This window comes from Vicugna pacos, chromosome 2, assembly GCF_048564905.1.
Source record: "Vicugna pacos chromosome 2, VicPac4, whole genome shotgun sequence".
Lineage (NCBI taxonomy): Eukaryota > Metazoa > Chordata > Mammalia > Artiodactyla > Camelidae > Vicugna > Vicugna pacos.
Genome location: NC_132988.1, coordinates 118,068,437 through 118,081,517, shown reverse-complemented (window position 1 = coordinate 118,081,517; position 13,081 = coordinate 118,068,437). Strand labels below are relative to the sequence as shown.

At 49.5% G+C, this 13,081-nt stretch overlaps 1 protein-coding gene across 4 annotated transcripts in view; it reads right to left on the bottom strand.

Moving 5' to 3' along the window:
• Positions 1-13,081, bottom strand: part of TBC1D14 (TBC1 domain family member 14) — a 94,799-nt gene that overhangs the window by 13,516 nt on the left and 68,202 nt on the right. For 3 of the 4 annotated variants that reach the window (XM_072946593.1, XM_072946579.1, XM_072946595.1), the window contains 6 exons: positions 11,495-11,601; positions 8,044-8,124; positions 6,995-7,089; positions 5,050-5,121; positions 4,238-4,366; positions 1,664-1,773 (listed from right to left, as the gene is read on the bottom strand). In XM_072946593.1, the coding sequence (XP_072802694.1) occupies positions 1,664-1,773; positions 4,238-4,366; positions 5,050-5,121; positions 6,995-7,089; positions 8,044-8,124; positions 11,495-11,601 (594 nt within the window). The remainder of the gene's footprint in view (positions 1-1,663; positions 1,774-4,237; positions 4,367-5,049; positions 5,122-6,994; positions 7,090-8,043; positions 8,125-11,494; positions 11,602-13,081) is intronic. The other variant, XM_072946587.1, reaches the window with a different exon arrangement.

Below are 13,081 nucleotides of genomic sequence, written 5' to 3'. Positions count from 1 at the left end.
CACAGGCTTGTTCCCATGGGTGTGGACAAGTTGGCTTTATTTAAGGGAGTCTTGTTTCTGACGACATTTGGACTTCACCTTGTAGAAGCCTTTTCCCTCATGAAGAAAGTGAGCAAAAAAAAAAAAAAAAAAAAAAAAAGTCACACCAGCTCTGCATTCCTGGCAGTTTCAGAGTCATTGTGCAAGTTAGTGCCGAAGCCCCAACGGGCTTTTCGGTCAAGTGACATTCCTTCCCTCTGCAGAGCCCGCTGTGAGTCGGGGTGGGAATGCCGGGCAGTCAACGGACAAGGCCCTGAAAGGCTCATCAGCTTGGTCTACAGATGAGGGAGCAGGCTCAGAGAGGTTCCAGGGCCCTCGGCCAGGCCATAGGTGAATAACAGGAGAGGCTGGGACTTAGGTGGGACCCCACGCTCCTCCCACCATGCGGCCCCGAGACTCCTCACCTTGTTCCCAAGTTACCACCCACCTTCTCCCCTGGCGCTCTCTGGGGTGACGACCCAGCCTTTCCTCAGACAACCACATGCACCTATGCACGAAGACCTGCCTGTCCACTGCCCCACTGCAGAACTCCCTGGAGCCTTGTATCTGTGAGTCTTCCTCAGTGTCCTCCAGGCACCTCAGAACCACTGTGTCCACAGCCAAATCCACTAAGAGTCCCGACAGACCCAACCCTGCTGTGTTCTGGTCTCAGCTGGGCCCAGCCCCCCCCAGCATCTGGCCCCACAAGAGCAGACCACGCGTCTCCGCCCTCTCCCCGACAGCCACAAGCCTCCCCTGGGGCCACAGCGCTTCCCTCTCCAGCATCTCTCTCCTCCCCACTCTCCACCCACTCCTGCGGCCTCAGCTCAAGCCCTGGCTTTTTCTTCCTTAATGTGTCTGCCTCCAGGTTCCCCTGCCTTGCGAGTAGATAAAACTCACCTCTGGGTACAGCCCACCTGCATTCTCACCCCAAGCATAAACCTTCAGCTGCTCCCTCTGGCCCCTGTAATCCTGTCTGCTCCTCTACCTGGCGTCTGAGACCCACCAGACCCGGCTTCCAGGCCTTTCGCCCGCCGCCCTCTGCCTTTTACTTCAGGCTCCCACATCACCACGCCAACTGCTGCAGCCCTAACTCTGGAATGCCGCACACTCATGTCATGTCTTGGCTCAAACTCCTGTGTCATCTCTGTGTACTCTGGCCCCCAAGCCTGGGTCCAGGCCTCTGTCCTTCCCTTCCTTCAGGGACGGCACTCATCACCTGCTGTCCAGCCCCAGCCGTCCACAGACAGTCTCTCCTACTAGGGAGAAGCTCCGGACAGGCCAGTGCTGAGTCCTCTCACTGCCTGTCCGGGATCCTAGAAGAGAGCCCGCCAGATCTGGTGCTTAGTGACGTCTCGTGGAAGGAATGGATATCAGTACCTTGAAAACAAAGAGGTCCAAGACACTGTTCTCCCCGAGAGAATTCAGGAGGACCAGTTAGAGTCACAGGAGGCACCAGAGAGAGTACCAGAGCGGAGCAGACGACCAGCAGCACGAGCCCAGGGACACAGGGCTCGGGGCCGCGGGGGAGACGGTAAAGCAGGACGTGGGGGTCAGCCGAGCCCTGGAAGATGCTGGCAGTGAGGAATGAAAAAAGGGGGCGTGGAGATAAGAAAACACTGAAAACATTAAAATGCAGTCTTACCAATCAATTAGGTAGATGTCTGGAGTTAAGTTGTTTTTCTTGAAATGGGCAAATAATTTCGGCAAATTTTCTTCAAAGAATACCTCAAATGCAGCAAAATAAGTCAACATCTAGGGAGACAATGTGAAACATACTATAAACTCATTATCAGCACAAGCTTCCAGTCTACAAAAAAAGTCAACACACGTGTACCTTTAGAACCTAACACTCATCTTCATGCGTAACTGCACACATATCTTCTCTGGCAACCCGGAACCAGGCACTACACGTGCACCATCTAAATAAGCGCGGTCTCTATCTCACATCACTGGCTGCATCTTATTATTTCTTCAATTTGTAGATAAGAGAACTGAAACCCAGAACAGTTCTGTCACTTGCCAAATGAGGTCACATCACCAGTGTGTGGCGAGGCGGGGCCCTGAACCTGTGCCTGTCCCCCAGCAACGGCTGACTCCTGACAGGTTCATTCTCTGAGAACCAGGGATGGATTAACTGCCTAAAACGATCTGAAAAACCAGGCATGCCTCCCTCCCAACCCCTAACATTTCCAGAGGGAACATAAAACATAACACTAACACTGAGGCAAGGGCAACACTGCTGTGGCTCAGAAGTGCAGCCCTTCAATGCAGTGAGGGAGAAACCCTGTGGGGAAAGGAAGCAGCCACGGCCTGTGTTTTACCAGCACACGCTTTTCACCTTCTTACAGGGTTTGCAGGAACACAAAATGGACCGAGCAGGGGCGGTGCTGAAACAGGATTAGGAGCGGCACACATCTGAGACGCAGCCTGGTTCTGTTCCACCCTTTCCCAGCTGGATGCCCGTGGGCAGACGGCAACTCTCAGAAGCTGTCTGCACATCTCAGCAAAGGGATGTTCTGAAAACCAGTGGCTCCCAAGTAGGGGCGACTGTGCCTCTGAGGCGACACCTGGCTGTGCCTCAGGACATTTCTGATTGTTGCATCTAGTGGGGAGGTGCTACTGGCATCTGGTGGGGAAAGGCCAGGGGTGCTGCTGGACGGCGTCTGATGCACAGGACGGCCTCACCACAGCTGCGCAGCCCCAGATGTCCATGGCGCTGCTGCAGAGAAACCCTGCTGCAGATGCAGCTCCCACTCAACATTACAATTCTGTGATTTTTCCTTAACAACACAAGTTAAAATTTCTCATTTCTCATCATGTGTTTCCAAAGGGGTCTTCAAAATTAGAAGATACTTAGATGTACACCATAAAACCATAAACCATAAAAAAGGTTTTTTCCTGACTATGAAAGTAGTGTCTGTAAAATGCTCACTGTAGAAAACTTATGAAGTACAGAAACGAATAAAGATCATCCATAAACACTACTAACATTGGGTGTACTTCCTTTTATTGTTAAATATGGTAGCTATTATGGCATATATTCTATTTTACATACTTCAGAAAAAATTTGCATTTTATCTTCAATCTTTCCCCGTACAGTTGTTTGCAATGTCAGTGTTGCACTGGGTAGAATATTTCCAGATCTTAATGAACATTCTGTATTGCCCTAAATACCCATTTTTAAAAGTTTTCATCTTCACAACGAAAAATAATTTTAAATTTTTACTGAATAATTATAACTGTGCAATAATCACTGTGCAAAGTGCTCTGTCCACACTTGTGATTTTCTTAGAAACAATTCTTCCGAAAATTACATACCAACACCGTTTACTGCTACTGACACCTAACACCAAACCGTCTTCCAGAAGGACGCTGCCAATTTACACTTCCCTTGAGAGCCACCATTTAGCAGCAGTTTCATAATACTTAAAAAAAAAATGTATGTAACAGCCTGAGCAAGATATACTCAGGAGTCCTTAAGACATCAAGGAAGAAACATTCTCTAGCTGTTCTGAACTATTAGATCCTTTTAGGTCTGAAATACTAGTGACAATTATCAGCAAGTGTCAGCAAACGACCAGCAAACCCAGACAATGCTTACTACAAAGCGGGTGGGTCTGGTGCATCGGTGACCTCCCTCCTGGGCTACAGGAAGAACACAGGCTTAGGAAGCAGAGGGGTCCAGTGCGGCTCTCCACAGACCAGATACGTGCCTCGACCGAGGCCTACCACTCCTGAGCCTCACTTCCTTGTCTGCACCAGGCAGTGGTCCCACCTCCAGGAGCGAGTGGGACCTCCCCAGGGCAAGGACTGCCAACTCCTTCCAGCCACTCATTTCTTCCTTCCGTCAGATGGAGGAGCCGGTCTTAAGCCCGTCTCCTCTCCTGTGTATGAGCATGCTGCGTGAGGCAGACCCCGACGTGGGGCTGCTCTGGGGCTTCTGCTTGGACACATGGTGTGCATGCTGGAATATATTTTCAGAAATATTTTCCGAAAGGGTGCATTAAGAAATTTTTTCATATGGCTATTAATCACGTGCTTTTGAAGTTCAGCACAACACCCAAAAAATCCTCCACGTCATGTAGTGCTACTTATTCTGAGTATCTTAGTGGAGGAAAAATGTACTATTTTTCCCCCTGAAGAGAAAGAATGATTAGGCCCCTCTTGCTGTGTGAAAACACAGTACCCAGGGCACAACACACACCGGGATACTTACAAGGCCATGGTCCACTCGAAAAAATGCCATTTGACATGGTTTATTCAAAAGATTAGAAAAAGCAATGAAGGCATCTGCAGTATCTAAGTTCAGGATCAACACGGCCGCTATGAAGGACATGCCCTGAACCTGAGAGGAGGAGAGAAATGGGGATTACACTGAGGCAGTTACCACAGTCAGAACAGCTCTGCCATCTTACTGGAAGAGGAACCTAAATCCCTCACACTGGAAGGATCCACACTGCACCCGCCCATGGCCACCCGCCGGAGGCTGAACCGACAGCCCTCTCCGTACTGGCCTGGCCTTGCTGGGAACCGCCGCTCTGCCCCATCACCCACCTGCGTGCACTGCTCCAGCCCCACCCGCAATATGGGGAAAACCATGACCAGCCCCTCCTGCATCTGAGATGCCGCCCTCTGCAACATAGGGCTTCCTGGTGCCATAGAAATGTGCGTCTAACCAAACGCGTCACTCTAAAACTGCGCACACGCGTCTGCCAAGCTGCAGGCGCAGCAGCAGCACAGCGTCAAACGCAGTCACTGCTAAAAGCGCTTCTGACTTAATGCTGAAAAAAATCACATGCAAAAAATGGAAGTCAAATCCCATTAAAATGTGATTAATGCCACAGAGCAGCCACGTCAGCTCAACTTCCCTGCGAGGAAACTGAGGCAAATCATTTACTGTGAGACGTTTCATACTCAACAAAAAAACGGGGGCATTCAACCTGACACCTGCAGCTACAGTGTGCTGGCCAACATTCTGACTTTCTTTCTAGATGAGAACATCATAAAGTATTCAAAAAGTTCACTTACATAGCCCACATCCGGTCGATAACAAGTGTAAGCGCCCAGAATGCTGTGCAGCATGTCGTGGTACGGCCCACCCTACAGGGACCAACACAGCAGGGACAGCATGCGTCAATCGTGTTAGTGCTTGGACTCGCTCCTGCCGCCGCCAATCACGCCCCCCGTGTACCAGGAGGACTAGATGACAAGCGTTACGCTAGCAGCTCAACACGTACGTGCAACTTGACAGATTAACTAGCAACCTGCAGTTAACAAGGCCCGTCTGCAGCTTGGTCTGCGAAGCTGCGCTGAAGTGAGCTGGTGGGTCAGGTGTGAGCACAGCGCTAGAAAAACAGCCCTAATTTGGCCCCTGCTGTGTAACTGCATTTCCCCTTTAGAGTTCAAGGGAGACCAGGTGCCCCAGGGTCCTTCAGAGGAGGGAGAGCTCACCGTCTTCCTGCCTCTGCCCCCTCTCCCCTGCTTGTCACTCTCTGTTTGTGTTTCTCAGGACGGCAGGTTTAGGAAACACACTCTGACTTTTTAAGTCCGAACAGCTACCATTTTATTCCAAATGTTCTCCCAGCTCCCCCATCCCTCCAAGATTTCCATTTGTTCCTGTAACTTCTTCCAAAAATTTAAGTGTTGGAATTTCTTTGCTCTAACAGAGCATGGAAGGAAGCTCGGAGGCACCTCACACTGATGTGAACGTGGGAGACACAGGCTCGGCCCAGATCATGGCTCAGGCCCACGTCTGCCACGTGTACATGAGAACGCCCTGGCCCGGCCATCCCATTCTGACATATAAAAAGAAGAGACCCTTCCAAATCACAGAGGGATAAAACAGCAATGGAAGGTAAAAAAGATGACACCCAGGGCTAAGAGGGTAAGGGGGGATGAGGGGGGTCCTGGGGCCGCATCACCTGAGGACCAGCGCGACTGTCACCAAGGGGTATCCGGTCTAAGGACAAAGGAGGAAAAAGCAAAGGTACTGCACTGGCCTTTCCTTAGAGCTACGTGTTCTTAATTTGGAAGACTTTGCGCCCTCCTCCTGATTACGTCCTCCTTACTCTGGTGCTAAATGTCCTTTCTTTGATGAAAGATGGTGCTAGTAGATGGCAGTTTCTCGTTTCAAATGCCCTTAACTTGTTCTGGACATTTCATAGTTCCCCACACCACTTTTTTTTTTTTTAAACATTGCCCATTTTTGAAATCTAGAACTTTGGGAACCACAGACTGAGGGAGACATCTGGCCGTGGGCACCCTTCAGGCACCGGCCCGGTTCTCGGACGGCCCTTCTCGGCAGAGCCCTGCCCTTATACTCTCTCTCCTCCAGAGCACAGACTGCCCTGCAGCTGGCTGCTACCTCAAACAGAGCAGCCGCCAGTCCACGGAACTGAGGATTCCCTGAACTATCAGCTGTTTGATGGCTCCATTCTGGTCCTCCTCCTGCCTGGGATGTCTCTCCCATCCTCCGGTCAGACTGTCATTCGAACCTGGTCCAATCACAGCCCAAGAGCCACTTCCTCAGTGAGCATGCCTGACCCCTCATCCCTGCCCTCTCCTGGCTGCTGTACGTGGACCAGGAGAGTGAACCATTACCTGTCTGTGCTTGTCAGAGTACCCGGGACACACCCACATTTCTGCAAAGCCCACCTGTCTAACCTCTACACCTCCTGGCTCATTCTAGGCAACCACTAACTGATTTGTTCTAATTTATTCCACTTTCCTTTAATGGTTCCCTAGTGGGTACATGGGCATAACAGAACCAGACTGGGTATCTCAAAGTCATACTAAATACTTGTTGGAAAGAATCAGTTACCCTTATTTTTAAAACTCTACATAGATCAACATAAGACCTGCCCTCTCGCCAAAAAGCCCTAGTACTTTTCAAACTTGATCACAAATATGTGCAATTTGGCACCTGTGAATTCCAGACAAAACATACTGAAAGTAACAAATCACCACCACCTACTTGCTGGAAAATGCAGAGATTAGGGAAGGTTCTGGAAATGTCCAGTTTAATAAGCTCCAGGCTGGCTTCTCTGTCTGCTGCTGAAAAACCAGCATCTGTCAAAAGATCAACAGTCATCACACCTCTCAGAGGCAAGTGTGTGGAGCAGCTACAAGGCTTTGAACTTTTATGAGAACGAAACAAGAAAAGGAAGTTCTTCAGAAGTACATGGACCTAATTACCACCTGAACCAACAGGATCAACAGTTTGTAGAGTTTACACCAGTTTGTAGAGTTTCTTGCTTTAAGGGCAAAAATCTCACAGCACCATCTAATGCTAGATCATCATCAGATACTTTCCAGAGTGTGAAATCAAAATCTGATTTGATATTACCTTTGCCAACAACTGTCACGGAAGTGAGGACAAGTAAGGCGACAGACACACAAATGGATTCCAGGCACAGAAAACACAAAAAAACCCATTATTTGATCTAGAGCATCACTGGGATGAACTGAGAGCACATGGGAGCTACTGCAGCACAGCACTCATGCGCACCATCTCTAATGAGCACGTATGAGTAACTTGCTTTATGCTTTTTAATTCTAATACCACACAGACAGCATAAAGGCAGGTCAGCAAAAAAGACACCACTCAACTAACAGAGGTCATCACAACCATTCTCGTGTGTTATGGAAAATTCTAAAAGCATAATCTAGGAAATACGCTGTTTTTCTTGTCTCTGTGGAAGCGGTTCCTCAATAAACCAGCTCTCAAGCGATCCTGGGTGCCAGGCTACTGTAAATCATGTGAATAGTGAATAAAGGAAACAAAACTGGTGATGATCAGCCTTCCAGCATCTTAGGACACACTCAACTCTCAGGAATTGGTATTATCTTTCTTATAAGTTTCTTTCTTTAATTTGTTTGCTCTAAAAAATCCCTTTTGCCATGAAGCGTTTATATTTTGCACAAACCACTATTTCAGTTAAGTAAATTTTCTTCATTATGTAATAAATAATGACATACATATGTGACCGAAGGAGCCCACAGGTGTGTTAGCATCATACATACCTTCACTGTCCACTTCAGAGCCTCCTGTGCTAAAGGACCGCCACCTCTCCTTGGCTCGGGCAAGACAGATGTCAAAGAGTTCTGGAAGAAAAGCCTCTGGGTAAGTATCAAGTGCACACGTGAGTATGCCTCCTTGAAAACACCAGAGAGTACACACTGCCTCATTCAAATGTTTAAAGTTCAACTACAGCTAAGGCTACTTAAACAATCCCCCACTTAGCCTGAGGGCGCTGATGTCTGAAGACACCACCAAATACAAAGAGACACACAAAATGCCACTCTGCGTGGTGTTTACTTAGATTACACAACCCACCCATCAACTGTTTTGCTTCGATGTATTTGTGAGTCTATCGCCTCTATTAGACTGTGAGCTCCAGTGAGACTGGGAGGGTCTGTTGTTCATATTTGTATCCAGAGCAAACAGCACTGGGATTGACACAAATCAGTACAATCAATGAGTATCTGACAGATGAAGAAAGCGAGAGACAAGCAGAAAAGCCATCTGGTTTTAAATAAAGACAAAATGGAACCGCTACTCCCTGGCCCAGTCTTCCTGAACATGCTGCCTGAAAGGGGGCAGCGATGCAAGCAACACAGGCAGAAGTTAAAAAAAAAAGAAAATGAGGATTCTTGTTGGCAGAGAGGTGCCAAGGCAGGTCTCCCACAAGGCAGCCTCCATGTCTCACCCATATTTGGAACTTATTTTTCAATAATTCTTCTCTTTGGGTAGTTTGGCAATGGTGAAATACTAACTCTGCGCACAGATTTCACTGTTACACACAGACCTCCGTGGTATATCCACGCCCCAGTCTTCCTGAAAGAGCGAAAATGAAGACTGACCCCACAGAGACCCCCCCGCCTTCCCCGGCCCGGATGCTCCCCAGCCATCGGTTGCCCTGGATTGCGAACACTCACTAGTTGATCACTAAGACTTTAATTACAGCTACTCAGAGAATTTCTGTAACTTTATTTTTTCCATCAAACTTTTGGAAAATAAAGCAGAGCACATCTGCCTTCTGGATAGTATATGCTGTTTTATTAAAATATAAATCAAATTCTAGTAATACTATTGTGTTCCAGTAAGTAAAATTTTGATTAACAACCCTTTTCTAACCTTGTGATGATCTGACCCACAATCTATGAGAGTCCGTAAGCGCAGTGCAACTATGAAATAAAACTGCATGTTGATGTCAGCACCTGAAAGGCAGCAACAAGCATCCTCATTCAAATGCTTAAGGGACAGATCTGGAGGAGTGCTGAGCTGGAGGCTAGAGGGTCTGGGAGCCTCTGCCCGCTCTCAGTTCCCAGGAGTTGGGCTTAGCTTTGATCATTTTGGCAGGAGGTGAAGGAAAACAACTGTGTGGTCCCACTTCCCAAATGAGGTTTCGACAGTTAAAGCACAGATGCTGGCAGTCTCGGGGTGAAATGGGTCAAAAGTATCAGGTTTTAAAACATCCCTTGGTTTTACTAGTGTGTGCCTGTGAGGAGGGGAGAAGTTAGAACAGTGAATACACCTTCTTCCCTGACCCAGTTTCAAAGTACAAGGCTGACTTCCCTACGAGTGAAGTTTTAACAGCACCATTAGGTCGACTTTCAGTAAGTTTCCAATTGCACAACCACAGAAAGAACAAAACTCTGGGGCTTCCCAAATCACAACACAGGCTTCAGAGTCAGCTGAGGCCAGAACGTCCCAGCTCCACCATACACTGGCCATGAGGCTGGGGCACGGTCCCTGACCTTTTCAGGATGCTAGATGCTCAGCAGAGAAATAAGGTCAACACCACCTGCCCCTCAGACTGCGCTTGTTGTTAAGTAAGATGGGAGCAAAGAGCCCAGTACGATGCCTAGCCTCACAGCAGACCTTGAGATGACCTGTGTTCTCACACTCGCTTGAATATGCAGTAAAACTGAGATTAAGTAGGACCCAATAAGGTGGCATTCACTCATTCACTCAGCAAACACTTCCTGAGGGCCTGCCTTGTGCAGAGAGCTGTGCTGGGCTCAGCGACAGAACGGAGAGCGTCACAGGTGAGGCCCCAGCGTCCAGAGCACCTGCTCTAAGGGACAACCAGTAACAGGCAGACAACCACACAAGACAGGCACAATGCAAATACAATGAGCCAATATCAAAATTTAGACAAACTTTCAAGACATATAATTGACTAATTAGTTGTTTAACCCAATGTACTATGATATGGTCCATAGAAGATTTTAATTTAAATAAAATCAGTGCAGCCACCAGGGAGAACCAAAAATTAAAGACATACACACACATGCAGAACTCTGCATTACATTCAACTGGCTTAGAGCTGCTGGCAGAGAGTTTAGAAATTTTCAGGAACGAGGACCAAGACAAACGGTCAGCCATGTCTTCCAACCTCTACTTTCAGGAAAGCTTGTTAAAACCTATTTCCACGAGTTAAATGATACACATCTTCTCACGTAAAAACATTAAGGTTTTGGCAGGTATGGGTCAGCCAAGAAATGGAACTTCGCGATGATCACATGAACAGAAACCAGTCACCATCCACCCAAGCAGCTGCCACCAGTCAAGATGGAGAACACCGCCAGCCAAGGCTCCAATCACAGGGTAAGATCGAAGTCTTACAAAATAAAGAGCGCGGTAACAAGATGAACCCGAGCTACACAGGGAAGGCACACATCAGTCTATTTTCAGCTCAAAGGCCTTCAACAGGGCAAAAGTTGCCACCACCAACTCCACAACTCCACAGACTGGGCGCTAATATAAAGAAGACAGTTAAGGAGTTTCTATCCTCAGCAGCTTAGACTGCAGACAGAGGACACAGTACTAAGCAATGATTCCCACTTACTAACACTTAGTTGTAAGTCTGTGACCTCCTGGTGTTGGTTTCACCCTGCACCACAGCTGGCAGAGAGGGCAAGGAGCCCAGGGAATGCTGTGGTGGGGCCTCAGGAAGGGAAGTACACATCTCACTTCTCTCTGGACACACGGTTCTAGACCCTCAAGGACCCAGTCCGAGCACAGTGTGTTGTCCCCTCTAAGGCGCTTATACATGAGAGGCCTGGGAGGAAAATGCCACAAAAAACCAACAGCGCCCCAAATACAGGACCTCCACAGAAGGAAACACCCACCTCCCTTACATTTTCATGTCCCCACTGAGGCTTGCTTTCTACAGGACACCGAGAAGAGATGCTCTGAGACCCGTACGTGCTACCCCGTGCACTCGGGGAAGATGACAGGTATCAGGAAGAAGGCAGGCATTTGCTCCGAACCAGAAAACTGAAGCACCAGGAGTGAACCCAGGCCTCCCCACCCGCTGCCCTCCTGGAAGACACACTCATCTGGCCCCTCAAAAGACACAGCTTTGTGGCAATGGCTGCCTTTCTTCCTAACAGGGTAGATGGGACAGGAGAAGCCACAGGACCCAGGGGTGGACTCCCCGAGCCTAGGATCACACAGGCCACTCACCATGGGTGATATTTAACTCGTTGCCAATGGCTAAGCTCCAGACTTTGCCTCTCACGCTGGGAGGGATCCCCTGCCACCATAAATCTCGAACTTTCCTAGAGCACCACCTGGATAAAAACGGAAGCAAAAACGGAGTTCACGAGTCTGTTCTCAGTGAAGAAATGCTTGTCCACCCACGTGCCTAACCCCGAACCACAGAAGTGGGTGTATACAGTCGTATGTCACAGCCCCTGGCCTCAGGCACCCTACAGTCCAGTGGTCCATACAGACCAGGAGACCAAGGCTACCTTCCACCAGGCAACTACTGTGACAGGGGAGGCCAAAGGCACTGCATACCCAGAGACGGGCACCACAAACCATGGGGCCCAGGGCACCATTCTGGAGCCAAATTCTGAGTGACCAGTAGCAATTTAAGCAGATGAAGGATGGGAAGGACTCTGTGAGCAGAAAGCACAGCAACAAGAAATAACCTGGCCTGATACAGGAACCGCAAACAGCTGGGCACAGGGTGGGGCGCCAGGAGGCACTGCCGCACAGCTGCAGGTGAGGGCGGACCCCAAGGGGCCTCGTGAAGTGAGCCCAAGAGCATGGCCGCCAACCGCTGCACTGCTGCACACAGGCAAGGGACTCGGTAGCGAGCTGCCGAAAGCTAACTCAGAACACTCTGAGCTGCCCGAAGTCGTTGAGGTCTGCGGGTCACAACGAGCACACACCGCTAACAGACTGGGACAAACATGTAGGTGCCAAAGACTCCCAACACAGGGCTTCCTGACACAGCACAGTGGGAGGGCATGGGCTGACGCTGCAGGCAGCAGGGCTGCATCCTCACTGCACCCTGACCTGTGGAACTGAAGCAAACTTCTCCTCTCCCTCGGTATCCTTCTCCCTAACACCAAGGTGACGAACCCCCTCACCCTCACGGGGCTGCTGCGAGGGTCAAGTCAGGTAAAGCCCAAGGGCACCTGCCACAGGGCCTGGCGCCAGCGGGGCCATTAAGTGGCAGTTCTCTTACGACTGCCTGCGCTGGATCGCAGCAAGCCTCTGTCAGCGTCGGATGGACCAGGGTGGGGTCTGCAGCCACACAGGGAGACAGTCCAAGGGCTCTGAGGACCTTAACTCTTGTCAGTGAGTTCCGTTCGAGAAAAAGTGTTTCCTGACCACGTCCACCCTGTTAGAGACACTGCCTAGAAAACCAGGCTCCGGGAACAGCCTGTTTTCCTAGTGCAGATGCGCAACAGGGTCACCCAGCCCCGTAATGAGTGAGTGACACCCAGGGAAGCGCTAGAGCAAGTCCCCAACATCCCAACATACAGGTCAGGTTGAAAGGACAAGAGCTAAAAGGAAACTGGCATCCAAGCTCCCCACAGCTCCTGCAGACCGGGGAGCCCCCAAAACAGCCACAAGCCCTTGCACACGGCCTGGGACTGTTGTCCACATGCTAACTGTTCTGGCCACACAGAAAGAAAGATCTACATCTGTCCCTCAGATGTAAAGATGACAGCAGCTGCCAGACTCTACTGGGTACAGGGGGTTGTCACCAAAGCAGACCCAGTGCCCATCCTGAGACAGAGAGCAACAGAAGCTTGA